At 36.4% G+C, this 16,565-nt stretch overlaps 1 protein-coding gene across 1 annotated transcript; it reads right to left on the reverse strand.

Moving 5' to 3' along the window:
* Positions 1-4,957: 4,957 nt before the first annotated feature.
* On the reverse strand, positions 4,958-7,182 carry LOC149017961 (wax ester synthase/diacylglycerol acyltransferase 4-like). The gene is made up of 4 exons (XM_089152277.1): positions 6,283-7,182; positions 5,809-6,156; positions 5,580-5,717; positions 4,958-5,370 (listed from the first exon to the last, which is right to left on the reverse strand). The coding sequence occupies exons 1-4, from the start codon at positions 7,093-7,095 to the stop codon at positions 5,206-5,208; spliced, it is 1,464 nt and encodes a 487-aa protein (XP_089008403.1). The 5' UTR covers positions 7,096-7,182; the 3' UTR covers positions 4,958-5,205.
* Positions 7,183-16,565: the final 9,383 nt, after the last annotated feature.

The raw sequence follows: 16,565 nt of genomic DNA on the forward strand, positions 1-16,565 counted from the left end.
GAAGGGTTGTAATTTTTCTCTTTCTTTCTTTCTTTCTGTTAGCACTTGTTCTCTTGTAGGAGTGGTGCGAAAATGCAGAGATAGATTGATCTTGAAGAGTTGTTATAAATGACAGAGGAAAGCAACGTGCTTAGGCACCGAATGATCAACAGTGTGAAGATGCTTTTTGGTGACCTACTTCAAGTTTTCCTTGCTTTTGCTGTCGTCAGTTGTATCAGAATTTCCAAGTTTTGACGTGTGAAAAGAAGGCATGGTTACAGATGAAAGTTATTGAACATCAATGTTCGAAATGTCGACCCATGTCGCCATGTCCCCCCAGCTACGGAGACATGGGCGACATATCGCCGAAAGTCGACCGACTTTTGGTAGGGGTTCGATGAAAAATCGAACCCCTGTTTCGAAGGGTATTTCAGGTCATTTTGACCTGAAATTTGACGTGTAACCTAATTTGAGGCCAATAAACACATTGGGAGTGTTATTTTGACCTAAAACATCACCTAACCTAAAGTTTATAATTGGCACATGTCCGGCTATATGCGGGCAAAACTGGAAGTTTGGAAATTTCATATAAACTAATGTAAATATGCAAAGAGAACACAAATACACTAACACAATTAGTAAAGAAATGTACTAAAGTTTACAATTCATTATACAATTATGTTGAGTATGGTTCATGCTTCACATATTGTTGCCGACGGACACGGGGTCCCTATGTCCCTTTGGCAAAAAGTGAACAAAAAATCGGCGAAAAACAAACGAAAGGCTGTTATATATTCAAGATGTAGCGATATATCATGATTTTTCGGCGATATATCGCCGACATATGGTAAATGTCGTGTCGCTGGGGGGAGTCGTGTCGCCCCCCAGCGACAGGGCGATATATCGCTCGATATGCATATCGAACCTTGTTGAACATACAACACTGTGTTGCCAACAGTCGAGACCGACCAATGGATGAAAGTCGTTGCATGATTAACTTGCAGCACTCTGCTGCCAAATGGGAGTCTAGATCACCTCCAAGTCTCACCTGATGCTTCTCAACCATATAATAACAATGTGACTAATTTTGAATACTGAGAAAATGGATTAAAAATGGGACTCACCCATTTATATGGTAGATAAGCGTTATTAGGGGAGCACATGATCTTGACTAGCTCTGGAATCTTTCTTTCTCTTGTGTGGATGTAAATAATTTTGCCAAAAGCACGATAAATTCCTTATTGATATCAGCATGGTAAAAAATTCGAGGGAAACTCAAGTTTCGACCCGGTGAAAATGGGAAACTTAGGTGGAACTTGAAAATTTCGAGAACCGGGACTTTTCCATACAAGTTCAACATCAAGTTCGCGGTTTAGGTTTTTGGGGTGGGATATGTTTAGCATTGGTATAAGATGCTTTGTTGTATTTGAAAAATCATGTGTTGTCATTCATGTACATAACATCATGTGGTTGTCCGTCTTTCTTACTATTAGCACTAACATTCAATATATATTTCTAACTTCAAAATGTTGACAATGGTACAACTTGTGTTAGGGGTGCCGGTGGATTCATCCTTGGCTGGGACTCATGCTTGTAACATCCTCTCCTCCAACCACGACATGACATCCCTGCTTTTTGCCTGGTTGTCGGTTAATCGACAACTATCTTTTGCGGTCATCAATATGCTTAGGTAGATACCCTGGGATCGCCTTTGATGAGGTCCCGTGGGGGGTTTTGGGGGCATGAAATAAACTTGATTTGGGGCTACATTTCGGAGTCCCAGTTCCCAAATTCCCGTGATTTCCCAAGTTTCGATTTCCGAGTTTTCCCAAGTTTCCCGATTTCCCCGTTTGGGTTCTTTTCTCTGACCAGCTGGGTGGGGGGGGGGTGTTGGGGTGTTGTTGGTTTGGGGGTTTTGGTCCTCTGTTTCGTTTGCTTTTCCAAGGGAATTTTGGTGGAATTTTCGATGGAATTTTGTTCTATGGATATCAGTATGTTTTACTAGTGTTCATCTTTGTAGTTTGTGCATCCAATTTCCAAAACTTGTATGGGCTACAGTCACAACTGATTAAAATTTAATCGTTCAACTCAAGAGATTGCACTGGAACTAGCATACTTTTACTGAAGAGTGGTCTTGCAAACGAAAAGAAAATTGTTACTAATGAGTTCCAATCGATAAACGTCATGAACTCGAATAGTGTAGAGGAAAGACGTAATGTAGAGTCTAAAATCTGAAGCTACATCAAACAGGAAACTGTCTCCTTCGCGAGTCATTGGTTGGGTACCTGCAGCCGCAGCACAACAATTTTCTTCGTTCAGTCTTCTCTGTCATTTCTGTAGGGATGATTAGGCATGGAAAGGGAAAAAGTTTGGTCAGTCCTAAATTAGGGAGATGAGAAGATTTGAAGCTTCAAAATGAGTCTGGTTTCAAGTTCTGAAGCAATCAATTGAAGATGTGGGGTTCTGGGTTCTCTGTTGGGTGAGTTACTGTGAATTTGGTGTGTACCTTAAAAATGAAAGTTGAAAGAGTTAAACTCACTCATTAAAAGCTAGATTACAGAAACAAGAACCCTGATGATGCTCTCCAAGGCTAGCTAGTACCTATGTATCACTCTCCACTTTCTCTGTAGTATACAGAGGCATCCCAGTAGGCGTTTAGCTTCAGTGTTGCGTAATTAATGTACAATTTTGAGCTGCCAACGGTTTGGATCAACTTTTGGTGGTGGTTTTGGTTTTTTTTGATTTTCGTGGTGAAGTTCAAAAAGTATATAAAAAAAATTAATAATAAAAAAAATCAAAACACGGGAATCTCGACCACCAAAAGTGATCCAAACTATTGGCAGCTCCGTTGTGTAATTAATGCGCAGCACTGAAGCACAATGCTCCCAGTAGTTCTCTCCATAAAGATGCATGACACACCCTCTAAGGCAGCAACAAATTACAAACTCATTGTCTTAGCTCATAAGCACTGTCATCATGATAGTCAAGTCGTCGGATCTAAAATTTCGGTCAGTTGATTGAAATCTCATTCCGTCCGTGTAGCTCAACTGAAGCAAGGTCCGCTTTTTTATTTTAATGAAGTTTCCAAATCTCGACTCGTACAAGGGAGGGAACCACTTGTTCTGCCTTCTGCATCCTCTCTATCCGACATCCTACCGCTTTTCTTTTCTTTCCTTTTTTTTTTTTTTTTTTTTTTGTAAACGGTGGGTTAGTAGAGCGGTTAAAAGCCCAGATTCCCATGGGGAGGTCTTGACATTTCATTTATAGTATTAAAAAAAGCACTAGTACAAAAAAAAAAAAAAGTCCGCTTTTTTACTGTGCTGAAAATAAAAACCTATTTAATACTCTTTCATATCCAAGATCAATAAAAATGGAAACACCGTTATTATTATTTTTTTAATACGGTTTGAAGGTAAGTTAAAGAAAAGAAATTGAAAGATGAAAGGGCATTTTGATAATAAAATGATGGTGTGTCTTTGATTGATTTTTCATTTTTTATGCCATTGGAAATCAAACAGAAAATGTCATTTTATTTGAACTAACAATGACTTGGATCAAACCTCAAGAGGTGCAAATTAAAATTATTGGTATTATTTTTGCTCTTTCTGTTATTTTTTGATTGATACTTTATACATGAGATAGCCAATACCAGAAAGGTGTCAACTTACTTGTATCAACATTGAACAGTGGTAGTGACAGGTCCATAGCTACCTCTTCTATAAAAATAAAAAAATAAAAAACATATCTTTTTCAGTGAGACAATAAATTTTATTTGGCAAAATCCTTCAGGTATTTTTCTTTACCTTGATGTGGTTTGTTGATTTTGTGTTCAAATTCAAAAGTTATAAAGTATGAAGTTTCTCTCTTATAAAAAGTATGAGAAGTTTTTCTACCAAAAAAAAAAAGTATGAGAAGTTTCACCAAACAAAGAAATTATGAAAAGTATTTGCTTGGGCTTGGACCTTAGGACTGATATGGGGGGGCCCAGGCCCAGGCCCAGTATAAATATAGGTTTATCTCATAACATTTCCACAAAGCACAAATCGTTTACGGTTTTTTATTTTAATTTTTATGACGTTTTTAAACGCTCACTGATCCTAAGGGTGTTTATTGAGGATCTACAGAGTTTAAAACTAACATCCTTAATTAAAAATTTACCAACTAAATACTTATTAATGGGCTAACATCATTGTGAGCAAAAAAAAAAAATTTGTTTTAATTTTTGGATAAGATGCGAATGACCTATATATATATATAGTAGGAAAAGAAAATGCTCTCCTTCAAGTGCACACAAAAATTTGTTTTAGTTTTTGGATCAAATGTTCAGTTTATCCAACGGTTAAATGAATAGCATTTAGACCCACAAAGAGCTGGACCGTCAAATTTATAATATGCTTTAAAATATCTAATGGTCCAACTCTTTGTACATTGATCGAGATTTCATTCATCCAATGATTGAACAAATGAATGCACAAGGAAACTTGGAGGATGTGACGAATTTTCTTAAAATAGCTTTTGTTTGGCAAGCAAAATCTACAAACATTGAGTTGCAGAATTCATTTCCTCTCCTCTCTTAAGGTTGGTGATGGTTGGCTGTATCCGAAGTTACAGAGTTAATGCTTGAGTCCAGTTTCTTATTATCGGTAAAAAAAACATTGAATGAATTACGTACTTAGTGGAATGGTTGATAACCTCACTTTTCAGGGAAAAAGTCGAGACTTAAATGTTTGAGTCCAGTTTCTTATTGTCAGTCAAAAAAATATTGAATGAATTACTTAGTGGAATGGTCGTGGATTCAACCCTAAAAGAAGAAGAATCTAACATGGTATCATTTTCGTGGCCAATAAATAAGGGTGGAACATGGAAATTACAATTATTTTCCGACACCATTTCCTTATATTCCACAGTTTTTCGGGCCACCAGTTTCTGAAACTCCATTATTGCTACACTATCGATAATATAATTTGTCTCTTAGGTAGAGACGATTTCAAAAAGTTAAAAAAAGCTGTTTATCCCTTTATTGAAGCATCTTTCGATATTCGAATCACTTTTAACACAGGAAAAATACAACAGAATGAAACTCAGATCACTGAGAAAAGATCTAGTAATCACTAAAACACTTCGCATCCAAATTAATAATTATGTGGTTTACATAAAAAAAGACATTCCCATTCCAATTTTGACACTATGGTTGCTTTTATTTAATTGAGAGAACTACGAATGATCTTAGTTTGATTTTTTCTGGGTATCAATTCCAAAAGCTGCTTCACTGATGTTTTCATAGGCTTCATGCATACATGAAACGAACAGCCGGCAGTTGAGGAAAGCCTTCTCTGTCCTCACCACCACCCTTAGCTTTCCCATATAACTCACAATAGTGAATACCAAGCTCTGCAACCCAAACCACAAACCAATATTAGATACTTCAATTCTTTTGACCACCCATATATGTGTCAAATGAGACGTAAATTTCATTTTACAGCAAACCACTCTCACTGAGAGATCTTGAGTTTTAGCCTCAAGAACAGCACCTTCCCCCTCTACCCATCCCTTTGATTAATCAGAGGAAGAAAGTAAAAATTAAGATGGATATATAATACCTGAGGAACACCGGCCAAGGTGAAATAGAAACTGTTAATGGGATGATCTGCTATGATCATTTTCTGGGTTGGCCCAACCAAGCTTGACATGGTAACGCTTGTGTTATTCCAGATTGAGTAGACATGCCTTGCAGCCGCCTACAGAAGAGATATATCAAAATTTTGTCTTCTAAGATTTGATTTTTAGAATAAGTTATGAGAAAGATTGTCATAATGAAAGAAGACTGACCTCAGGTCCTCTTATTTTCCTGAAAATTCCCAATATTCTTTTGGTGAGATAAAGAGCCATGGAATTCCTTCTCCTTCTCATCTCTTCCTTAGCTTGGATCACGAAGTCCATGGGATCCATGTTCTTGAGATCCTTGCACTTGGAAGGAAGCATTACATGCAAGAAGCTAAAATGGTTTCCCCATATGTTAGCTTTCAACATTTCTCCCACTGTGTTAAACCCCTTCAACATCCTCGCGTTCATCACAACTATTGCAGTCATACGCTCGCCATCGCTAACATTTCCTATCTTGTTCATGTACAGTTGGATCGCGTATGATATCACCCCTGTCACCACTTCATTCACTGTCTGTTGATCAAGTTCAAATTACTTAACTCAATTTCAAAGCATAAACGTCTAAGTAGAAACAAAGAATTTGAATTCAAACACACATGAATTCAAGAGATATGGATCAATGATTGAAGAAGTACTTACTCCTCCAACTTTGGACTGGATACGTTTAAGTTCGTCGAGAGAGTAGACAACACTTTGAACTGAAATGGGTTCAAACTCAACTCCGGGATTGGCCGATCGAATTGCGGTTTTGCCGTCTTCCATGATTGTTCCCTGCAACACGCTCCAAGCTGAATCGGTGAAAGTATTGATACACATAGAAACAAGGCCTTTTATTTTCTTCCACTTGCTCACACCTTTGGGTATTCTAGGGGCAACATCAGGGAAAGTAAGAGGAAGATCAGGGTTATCAGCTCTCTTATGGATGGAAAAGAGAGCAGCCATGAGTGAGTAACCATCTCCAATGGCATGGTTGACCTTAAAGATTAGGGTTCCTGCAGCGTTGGTTGTTGGGTACATGAAGATATGAACTTCCCATAGAGGCCTAGTGCTTGGTTGTGGTTCTAAGATTATCTTGGATAGGTACTCTTCCAAGATATCATCATAGTCTTGTGATGATAATCCAGTGGAGAAGGTGGGCACAAAGATGTGATCATCAATCACAACATCGACCCTCTTCCACCTTTGGACACCTTTCTTGTCGGTCACAACAATGGAGGAGAAGCGTGAGTGGATGGGAATGAAAACATCTCTAAGAAAATCAAAGGTTTGAGATCTGGAAATGGGTATTTCAAGCTCGTACACCCCTATTATGGGAATTGAAAGAGCTGAGCTATTGATGTATTGAGAAAGTGGGCTAAGTGGTGGAAATCTTTGGATGATTTCTTCTTCTTCTTCTTCTTCAGTTCTGAGTAGTGCTTGTTTCTGCTGCTGCTTAGACAGTGTAGCCGCCATTGATCACTCCTCCTTTTGATTAGGTGCCTTTAGCTAGCTCACTTTTGAACTAGTAATGATACCAAAGAGGAGTATCTTTTCAACTCATGGTTGCTGGTTGCAGCCTTTTTATAAGCATTTTGCAGTGACGTGTACGTATGGATTTGATCTATACAAAAAAAAAAAGTATACGTATGGATTTGTGAATTGTTACATCAATTGCATTTTTTTCTGTAAGTTTTCAACTTGATGATCAACTTGAGAACTGAAAGGTATTTGTATGGATGAGCTTTAATTCCTTTTTGTGATGGGCTGCCTAAAGAGCATTGGCTAGTAATCTAAACTGGGCCATTTTTGTATTTAGCTTATGGACCTGCAAACAACTGGGGTCTGCTCTTGTCTGTTGTGACAATTGTATTGTTGCATGACTGCATCTGATAATGCAAATGCGAATGTACTTCGATCGTTTCTGTTCTGTGGGTGCCTGGCCTACCCCTTTTGTTCTTGCGACCTATAGTAGTGGAGGACACTCAGCTTTGTCCTCTCATTTTAACTCAGTGTTATCTAGCTAGTAATATTTCTATTTTGTCTCTAGCCCAGAAGGCTCATTCGGTTAGTTGGCTGTTTGGCCTATTTTCACTCCTTTGTTGCTGGAGTTATGCACTCTTCTTGCCATGAGCTAAGCAATGAAGTTTTTCTGTTTCGAACCTCAAAAAAAAAAAATTTGTATGATTGCATATACATGTATCAATTAGTGCAGTTTGCTGCAGACATAGTTTGGATTTTTCTCAAGGATATTTTCATTCACCCACTGTTTCTTCTGTGGTTGCTAGTGTTCTATGAATGCCATTCATGATTTATTTGTTCACTGCAGGTTTAGCCTCTCCAGTTCTTACTACTAGGGGTGTTTGTAAAGCTATGTGAATGGGAAGATTAGAGATTCTTATAATAGCTTTGTTTCAGAGATTCTTATTTGTGGCTGATGATCTCCAAATCCAATTAGGACTTCTCCCTCCTTTAATTTTTTTTCTTTATTTTTTAGACTATTTTGTATTCGTATTTCAATCTCTAATTAGTTCTAAACTATGAATTGTAAATCTATAAGTACCCTCTACCAAAAAAAAAAAATTTATAAGTACCCTTAGGGTGAATGAATGAAATCAAGATTTTTGGAATGTAATATTATCTCAATTTCCAACAGTCCATGTTGTACTACATGATCCCTAAAGGGGTCTCTAGACAAATCTATTTTCACTGATTTAAAACCCTCAGTAGTCACAAGATGATTTTATAACAAGAAAACTATAACTGTCAAAATAAAATGGATAACTTAAACACTTTGAAGTGAAGTTCTACTGAAGTTCTGTTATTTCATCCAAGAAAAAAGAGATCTCAGGAAGTTTAGGTAAGTTTTAGAAGGATCAAATTTAAAATGTTCTAAAATGTCTATTTATTTTTTTGTCCTTTATTATTTTTTCGATATACAAAACAATAATTAGACAATGACAAGAGAGAAAAAGGAACAAATTGATTTATTAGAGCAACCGCCCCTAATTTATTAGACAACGTGAATATCATTGCAAACATTCCTAAACGTTATACATGACAAGAAATGTCATAAGGGGGCTGAATCAATTTATTAGAGCAATCACTTCTGAGTGAGTCAATTTCTATTGGCATGAAAATAACGTAAATATCACTCCCGACCTAGCTAAACATCATATAGAATGAATGTGTTCAAAAAATTGACAACTTGCCAATTACTTATTTTCATATTTGAATTGTCCTAAAAATTAGTGTGTAAATTATTAACTATTCATCTTTTTTTTTTTTTTTTCTTTCCTTTAAATACATAACACCATCTGAACAATGAGCAACAAGCATTCAAAAAGAAGAAGATCAAATTCTAGTAGCAAAAATGTTTGGAATATTTATGAAACAAGATAAAAGAGGGCACAACAACACATATCGAAGCAGAAGAAAATCAAATTCCAGTAATAACATAGAACAAGCATTTAATTTTTATTTTTTTTAGGTAATCTAGTACAAGCATTTATGTAGTGAGACAAAAGAAACCCATCAACTTAAAGGCCTCTATATTAATCTTCTACAAAAGAATCAGAATCATTTTTTTAGGCAATCTCCAGGTATGCTCTTTGAGTAAATCATTTGATCCGGAGAATCAATGAAATCGTCTAATCCATTCGGATATGCATGCAAATCTTTTGATTATATGAAGTGCCATTAAATTTTTATCTTCTTTTATCTATTCGCTCCTATCTATTTACACCATTACTAAACATCATGTAATGAAGGTGTTCAAAAAGTTGACAAGACCATTACTTATTTTGAAATTTAAATTCTCCTAAAAATTCATGTGTAAATTATTATTAAGGAAAGTGGTTATTGAAAGGTTCTAGAAAATCATACCATTAAATTTGGCGGGATTAAATCTGAATCATTTAATTTAATTCAATACATTTAATGGTAGGATTTATTTACACAACCGTTCAGCCATATTTATGCCTTATTATTATTGAATCCGGATCAGCGACCCCGTCGACAGCTTACCACCACAAAAAACAGCGGGGGCCAGGGGTGGTGATGGGAGTGTTTTCTTTTCTTTTCCTTCCAGTGTGGGGCCCACCATTTTTGTGGTGGAAAAACCGTCGGAGAGCACAGAGCTAGATTCATTATTATTATTATTATTTTACTTTTATGTCTAGATACATAACACCATCGGAACAACGAGCAACAAGCATTAAAGAGAAGAAGACTAAATTCTAATAATAAGAAAGTTGGAGCATTTATGAAACAAAATAAAAGAGACTCAACAACAAGCATCGAACCATAAGAAAATTAAATTCCAGTAACAACATTGTAATTGCATTTATTTTCTGTTGGTAACCTAGTACAAGCATTTGTGTAGGTAGCAAGAAGAAAGAGGACCCATCATATCATATCAATCTTCTACAAATGAAACAGAATTAGTAAGAAAACCAAAAATTACTTCGAATGCATGTATACCTTAATTAAAAAAATAAAATAAAACCCGACCCTGATTAAGCTCAAGAACATATCAGCAAAATTAGATATTTGGTTAAGGACGGACGACCTGCAAGACTTACAGAGGGCCCATAAATCCCCATTGTCTGGATTCTTAATTAGGTTCAGATTGGTATCAATAATGATCAATCTGAACTCTTAATGGAATGTATAGTAGGAACTAATTATAAAGAAAAAGGTCTTAGAACCAACTTATTAGAGCAACCACCTCCACCCCCATGAAAGCCAATTTCTTTTGGAATCTCGCTCTAGACTTAGCTGAGGATCGATCGATCATATATGACAATAAATGTCATAAGGGAGTTGAACCAATTTATTAAAAGCAAATAGCTGAGGATCATATATGACAATAAATGTCTGAGGGAGTTGAACCAATTTATTAAAATCACTCTCGAGCAAGTCGATTTTTATTGATCATATGAAAACAACATGAATTTATTACCCAAACAAAGAAAAAAAAACAACATGAATTTCACTCCAAACCTCCCTGAATATCACATATAACAAGAAATGTCAATCCAATAACTACCTGAAAATTACTAATTGTGAGATTTTAATTGTCCTATAAATTCACGTAAAATTAGTAATTATTAAAAAAAAATTTTCATTTAGATACACAACTATTAGGATTATACCTGACTACGAAGTGGATATAGAAAGAAGCACACAAGAGAGACAAGAGATTTATTTGGTTCAATCAAATGATCTACGTCTAAGGATGAATTCTAAGGACTCAAGGCACCTTGCACTAACCAAATTAATATCAAGGGGTTACAAGAGTAGAGTCTTCGCACTCTCACTCTCGCAAACCCAAACACTCAAATAAAGACCACCAAAACCCTAGAGCATTACACATCTGAATGCCCTAATGAAAATCTCACCTAGCACAATGAACAACAGCAAATCCATGCTCCATCCATGTTAAACCAAGGGCAAATCCACCATCGAACAAGAGAGAAACCAAGTGTTGAAATCCTCGCAAAGACGACAACGAAATCATATTTCAAAGCTGAAATCGAGTACGGGGCATTGGTCATCGGCAGAGTCCGAGATAATGTCAAAGATTCGGACTTATTTTAGTAATCTCTTCACCACTTCTCATCCCCAATCCCCTTTATATTTTTTATCAAGCTTTACACATTGTGTGTCCCATGATGATAATGTTAGATTATGTAGAGACTTTTCTAGGGAACAGATTAAATATGCTTTGTTTCAAATGAAAGGGAAAAAGTCTCCAGGAATGGATGGTTTTCCAGCTCGATTCTATCAGAAAAACTGGGATATTTATAGGGGAGGACTTCGTTAAGGGCATTCAACATTTTTTTGATAGGGGCTTTTTATTAAAAAGTTTGAACAACACCATCATTTCTCTTATTCCCAAGAGGAAACACCCTCAAGAGGTTGGCCATCTAAGGCCAATTAGTCTTTGTACTGTCCCTTATCGAGTTATTGCTAAATGTTTAGCTAACCGTTTGAAAGTTATTTTGCCCAACATTATTAGTGAAACCCAGAGTGCCTTTGTTGCTGGTCAATCCATTTCTCACAATGTGTACTTGGCACATGAATGTCTTCACTTCATGAAGACCTCTACCTCAAAGCGTGGTTATTTTGCTTTGAAACTCGACCTGTGTAAAGCATATGACAAGTTAGAATGGGGTTTTATTGAGGAATGTTTGAACTTTTTGGGGTTTCAGGCACAGTGGGTGAGGTGGATAATGCAATGCATCACAACCGTTACTTTTCAAATTAAAGTTAACGGTCAATTATCGGAGCCAGTGGTTCCAACTCGGGGCATTCGACAGGGCTGCCCTCTCAGTCCCTATATTTTCATTCTCTGTCATGAGGCTTTGTCTAGGAGATTAAATGCAAATATTGGTATCCCTAGGTTGCCAGGATTGCGAATATCTCGACATAGTCCTGTTATTAACCATCTTTTTTTCGCTGATGATTGTATGATTTTTTTGTCCTGCAAGTGAATACAATGCTCATCATATAAATTTTATTCTTCAGGAATACATGCATGTTTCTAGACAGCATATTAATTCAATGAAATCTTCTGTGGTGTTTAGTAAAGGTACAATTTTGAATGTTCGGAGAGCTGTCACTTCTATTCTTCAAATTGCTGAGGTGAGTTCCCATGGTACATATCTAGGTTTACCATCTACTTTTGGTAAATCTAAAACTCAAGTGTTTGCTTCTTTTCGGGAAAGAATGGCTAAAAAGTTGGCATGTTGGAAAGGTAAGCTATTATCAAGTGCTGGTAAGGAAATTCTAATTAAAGCAGTTGCTCAAGCTCTTCCAACTTATGCAATGTCTAATTTTTTATTCCCAAAACAGGTAACAGATGAGTTATCACAACAAATTAGACTTTTTTGGTGGGGCAAGGGCTCTCAAAAGGGTATTTCTTGGGTATCATGGGAGAAGCTCTGTAACTCAAAAAAGCATGGTGGTTTAGGGTTTCGTGATCTCTATTTTTTCAATAGAGCTTTATTAGCCAAACAAGCCTGGAGATTACTTCAGAATCCTAGTTCATTGTGGGCCAAGGTTATTAAATCTAAATATTTTCCTAATGATGATTTTCTTGATGCTAGGTGTGCGAAGGGCTGCTCTTGGGGTTGGCGGAGTTTACATGTTGGGAAAGAAGTTCTTAAAAAAGGTTTGATTCGAAGTATTGGTAATGGTTACCAAACAAAGGTATTTTCTGACCCTTGGATTCCTGAGTTACCTTTGAACCGTATTTGGAGAGTTCCACCCTCTGGCAGTCCTGTATGGGTTGGTGAATTAATACATTGGCCCTCAAGATCTTGGGATACCTTTAAATTGCGGCTTTGGTTTTCGGTGCCTGAGATTAGTGCAATTCTTAGGATTCCTATTTTATCTGAGATTGTGCAGGATAGATGGATGTGGAAGCATACTCGCACAGGTACTTTCACTGTTAGATCTGCTTATTTTATGGAGTTAAATGCCTCTTTGGGCTTATCTGCTAGAGGCACCACTTCTGTCTCTCTATCTTTTTGGTCTACACTTTGGAAAATTCATACGCTTCTTAAGATTAGATCAGTTTCTCTGGAAAGTAGGTCATAATGCTTTACCTACAAATTTTCTTTTGTTCCAAAGAGGTGGTTGCTATACTCCTTTGTGTCTTTATTGCAAATGTGCCCCTGAATCAATTGTTCATATTTTATTTCATTGTCCTTTTGCAAAACTGTGTTGGAAGGTCTCTCCCCTTCGGTTGGATACAGATCTTTTCCATGGCCATGACATTGTGGACTGGTGGAACTTTATTGAATCACTCTTTCAACATTCTGATAATTTAGATTGGGTACATACTATATGGAGTGTAGTAGCTTGGTTAATTTGGAAGGCCAGGAATGTTTATCTATTTGAAGGGCGTGAACCCAGCATTAATACTTTTCTTTGGTATCTAAATGGTTTGTTGCAGGATATTAGCGGTCACTTTATTGAGGATGTTTCTACATCGGCCACAACTGAAGTGTTGGATCCTCCTATCGTCCTATGTTGATTGTTTCATCAGGTGTATTATTTAATGATGTGTATCCACAAACGACAAATGTTGATGGTATCAATTTTTTTCATGTATTCTCAAATGGTTCATGGGACTCCACAACTTCTCGTAGTGGTCGTGGAGGGATTATCAAGACATCCTCTGGATCATTTATCGCTGCTCGTATGAAAGCAAGTTGGGCTTTATCTGCACCGCAAACGGAGCTGGAAGCAATGTATGACATCCTTCAAATTACTTCTAATATAGGGATCAAGAATATCAAGTTATTTTCTGATTGTCAAGATGTGGTTTCCAGTTTACATGGTGCTTCTAGTACTTTGGATTGGAATTGTTCAAACTTAGTTCAACTCATTAAGAACTTTTTGTTGGGATTTGACACTTGTGTAGTATTACATATTTCGCGAGCAGACAATGTTTCTGCCGATATGTTAGCTAGAGGTGCTCGTCATTTGGGTATGTCTAAAGTTTGGTGGATGCAGCCACCACGATGTCTTGATCCTTTGTACTCTGTTCCTACTGGGAGGATTTCTCCAGACTTGTTTCTGTGAATGAATTTCTTTTTTTGTGTTTGGCCAAAAAAAAAAAAAGAAATCCTAAAACCAACTTAACTCTAGAGAGCAACCGTAAACCCAAGAAACCCAGGAAGACAAAATGAGAATTGTAATAAAACCCATGGGTAAAACAAGCAATATACTAATATACATAAAGCCCAGAAATGACTCAAATGCCCTTACAAATTATTAGAGATGACAAGACAACAAACTTTGAATGAAGATCCACCCAAACATTGAATCAGAAGAAGTTGAAACATTTATGAAGCAAGACAAAGGCGGACCCAACAAGAAGTTTCGAAAAGAAATTCAAATTCCAGAGTATATATATCAGTACTCAGTACATGAAATTTAGAGAATGAAGATTTCGTAGAGATTTCATGCAGTAATAGTAAGACTTCGTACAGAAGTAGATCAAGCAAGCCAGTAGTTCTCTGATCAAGCAAACCTACTGACATATGATACAATTTACCTTGCTGTTGGCTGCCTATATCAATCTTCGACCAAAAAAAAAAAAAAAAAAAAACTACAACTAGTGAGAAAACCAAACCAAAACTACTTCAGATGTATACTTGGGTTTTTATCTATATCTTTCATAACCATTCTAAAACCGTGAAAATGCTTCCAAGTTATATATATATTTTTTGGTGGTCCTATCACAATTTTCCATGAGCTAGCTAGCTGGGTTGGAGTTAGTCTGTCTTTGTTGCTGCCACTCTTTTGGATCTTAGTTGATGACAGTGTCGATATCTCTAAAAGAGACCCACTCTCATACAGCCAGCCCAGTGATTATCGATAAGTACTGGTTGATTGATTGATATATATATATATATTCTAAGATGAATATATAGCATGCATGTGAGGTAGATCCAAAATGACACTGCCATGCACGACTTTTTTGTATAATCCAAACTATTCTTTCAAATCTCAACCAGAAGATGAAAATAATGGGAGCATGTATTGTATATATTAATAAGCAAGACCATCCCTGCTTCTTCTTCTTCCTTGCTTCTCGATCGCTTGTTTTGCCTATGGTTGGAATTTAAAATTGTGGTCTGAGATTCGATCTCAACTGCCTTTTTTGTATTTTTTTGGTTGGTCGGTGTAGTTCAAAAAAAAAAAAAAAAAAAGGCAAAATGAAAAAGTGATCGAGATTGAAACTCGACCACAAGTTTTGATCTTCACCAGTCGTAGCTCAGCTCAGTGTTGCACAATTAATCCACAAGAATCGGACAACTAGTAGAGAACTATGGAGGACCCAATGATCTATGGATCCAACATCACATCAAAAGGTTGAGGTCTATTTATAAGTCACATCAAATTTTTTTTTTTATTTTTAATTTATCACAACTTTTTTATATGATCTATAAATGGATTTCAACTATTTGATGTGATGTTAGGAAACATGTCACACATTTAACTAAAAGATAATAGATAGTTCATTTTTGATAAGGAAATAGACTGGATAAATTTACAAGCATTTATATACCCAATTGCTTGTATGTTAACAATACTACCCACTGGTTCATAAATTGCCTTTATTTGTTTCATTAGGTAGAACTTGAAGGTCATGGGACAAGGCTTCAAGCTAACACACACATTTCTCACTCGTACGTTATTAAGAATTGAGGAATCTACATATTTGGGACCTCACACAGACCATCGAATTTGTAATATTTCTCCCTCGAAGCTAAAACACAAATTTCTCACTCTTACATTATTAAGAATTGAGGAATCTACATATTTGGGACCTCACACAGACCATGGAATCCTTAATATTTATCCCTTGAAGCTAACACACACATTTGTCACTCATACATTATTAAGAATTGAGGAATCTACATATTTGACACCTCATAGAGAACATCGAATCCTTAATATTTATCCCCCGAAGCTAACACACACATTTCTCACTCATACATTATTAAACTTGGAATCTCTATTTGGTCCTCGGAATCGACCTATATTTCTCCCTTGAAGCTAACACACACATTTCTCACTCATACATTATTAAGACTTGATAAATCTACATATTTGGGACCTCATAGAGAACATCGAATCCTTTATATTTCACTCGTATATTATTAAGAATTGATAAATCTACATATTTGGAACCTCACAGAGACCATCGAATCCTTAATATTTTTCACTCATACATTATTAAGAATTGAGGAATCTACATATTTGGGACCTCAAAGAGAACATCAAATCCTTAATGTTTCTCCCTTCAAGCTAACACACACATTTCTCACTCATACATTATGAAAAATTGAGGAATCTACATATTTGGGACTTTATAGAGAGCATCGAATCCTTAATATTTCTTTATATCCCCTACAGCGTGCTAG

Source organism: Hakea prostrata, chromosome 4, assembly GCF_041222555.1.
Source record: "Hakea prostrata isolate BN-2017 chromosome 4, UWA_Hpros_2, whole genome shotgun sequence".
Lineage (NCBI taxonomy): Eukaryota > Viridiplantae > Streptophyta > Magnoliopsida > Proteales > Proteaceae > Hakea > Hakea prostrata.

What these genes read in the sequence shown, in the direction of transcription:
- LOC149017961 (XM_089152277.1), bottom strand. Translation starts at nt 7,095, where the DNA reads ATGGCGGCTACACTGTCTAAGCAGCAGCAGAAACAAGCACTACTCAGA. An exon ending in GGAAAATAAGAGGACCTGAG is followed by an intron (nt 5,718 to 5,808) that starts GTCAGTCTTCTT and finishes TCTCTTCTGTAG; the next exon opens with GCGGCTGCAAGGCATGTCTA. An exon ending in CCTTGGCCGGTGTTCCTCAG is followed by an intron (nt 5,371 to 5,579) that starts GTATTATATATC and finishes TTTGGGTTGCAG; the next exon opens with AGCTTGGTATTCACTATTGT.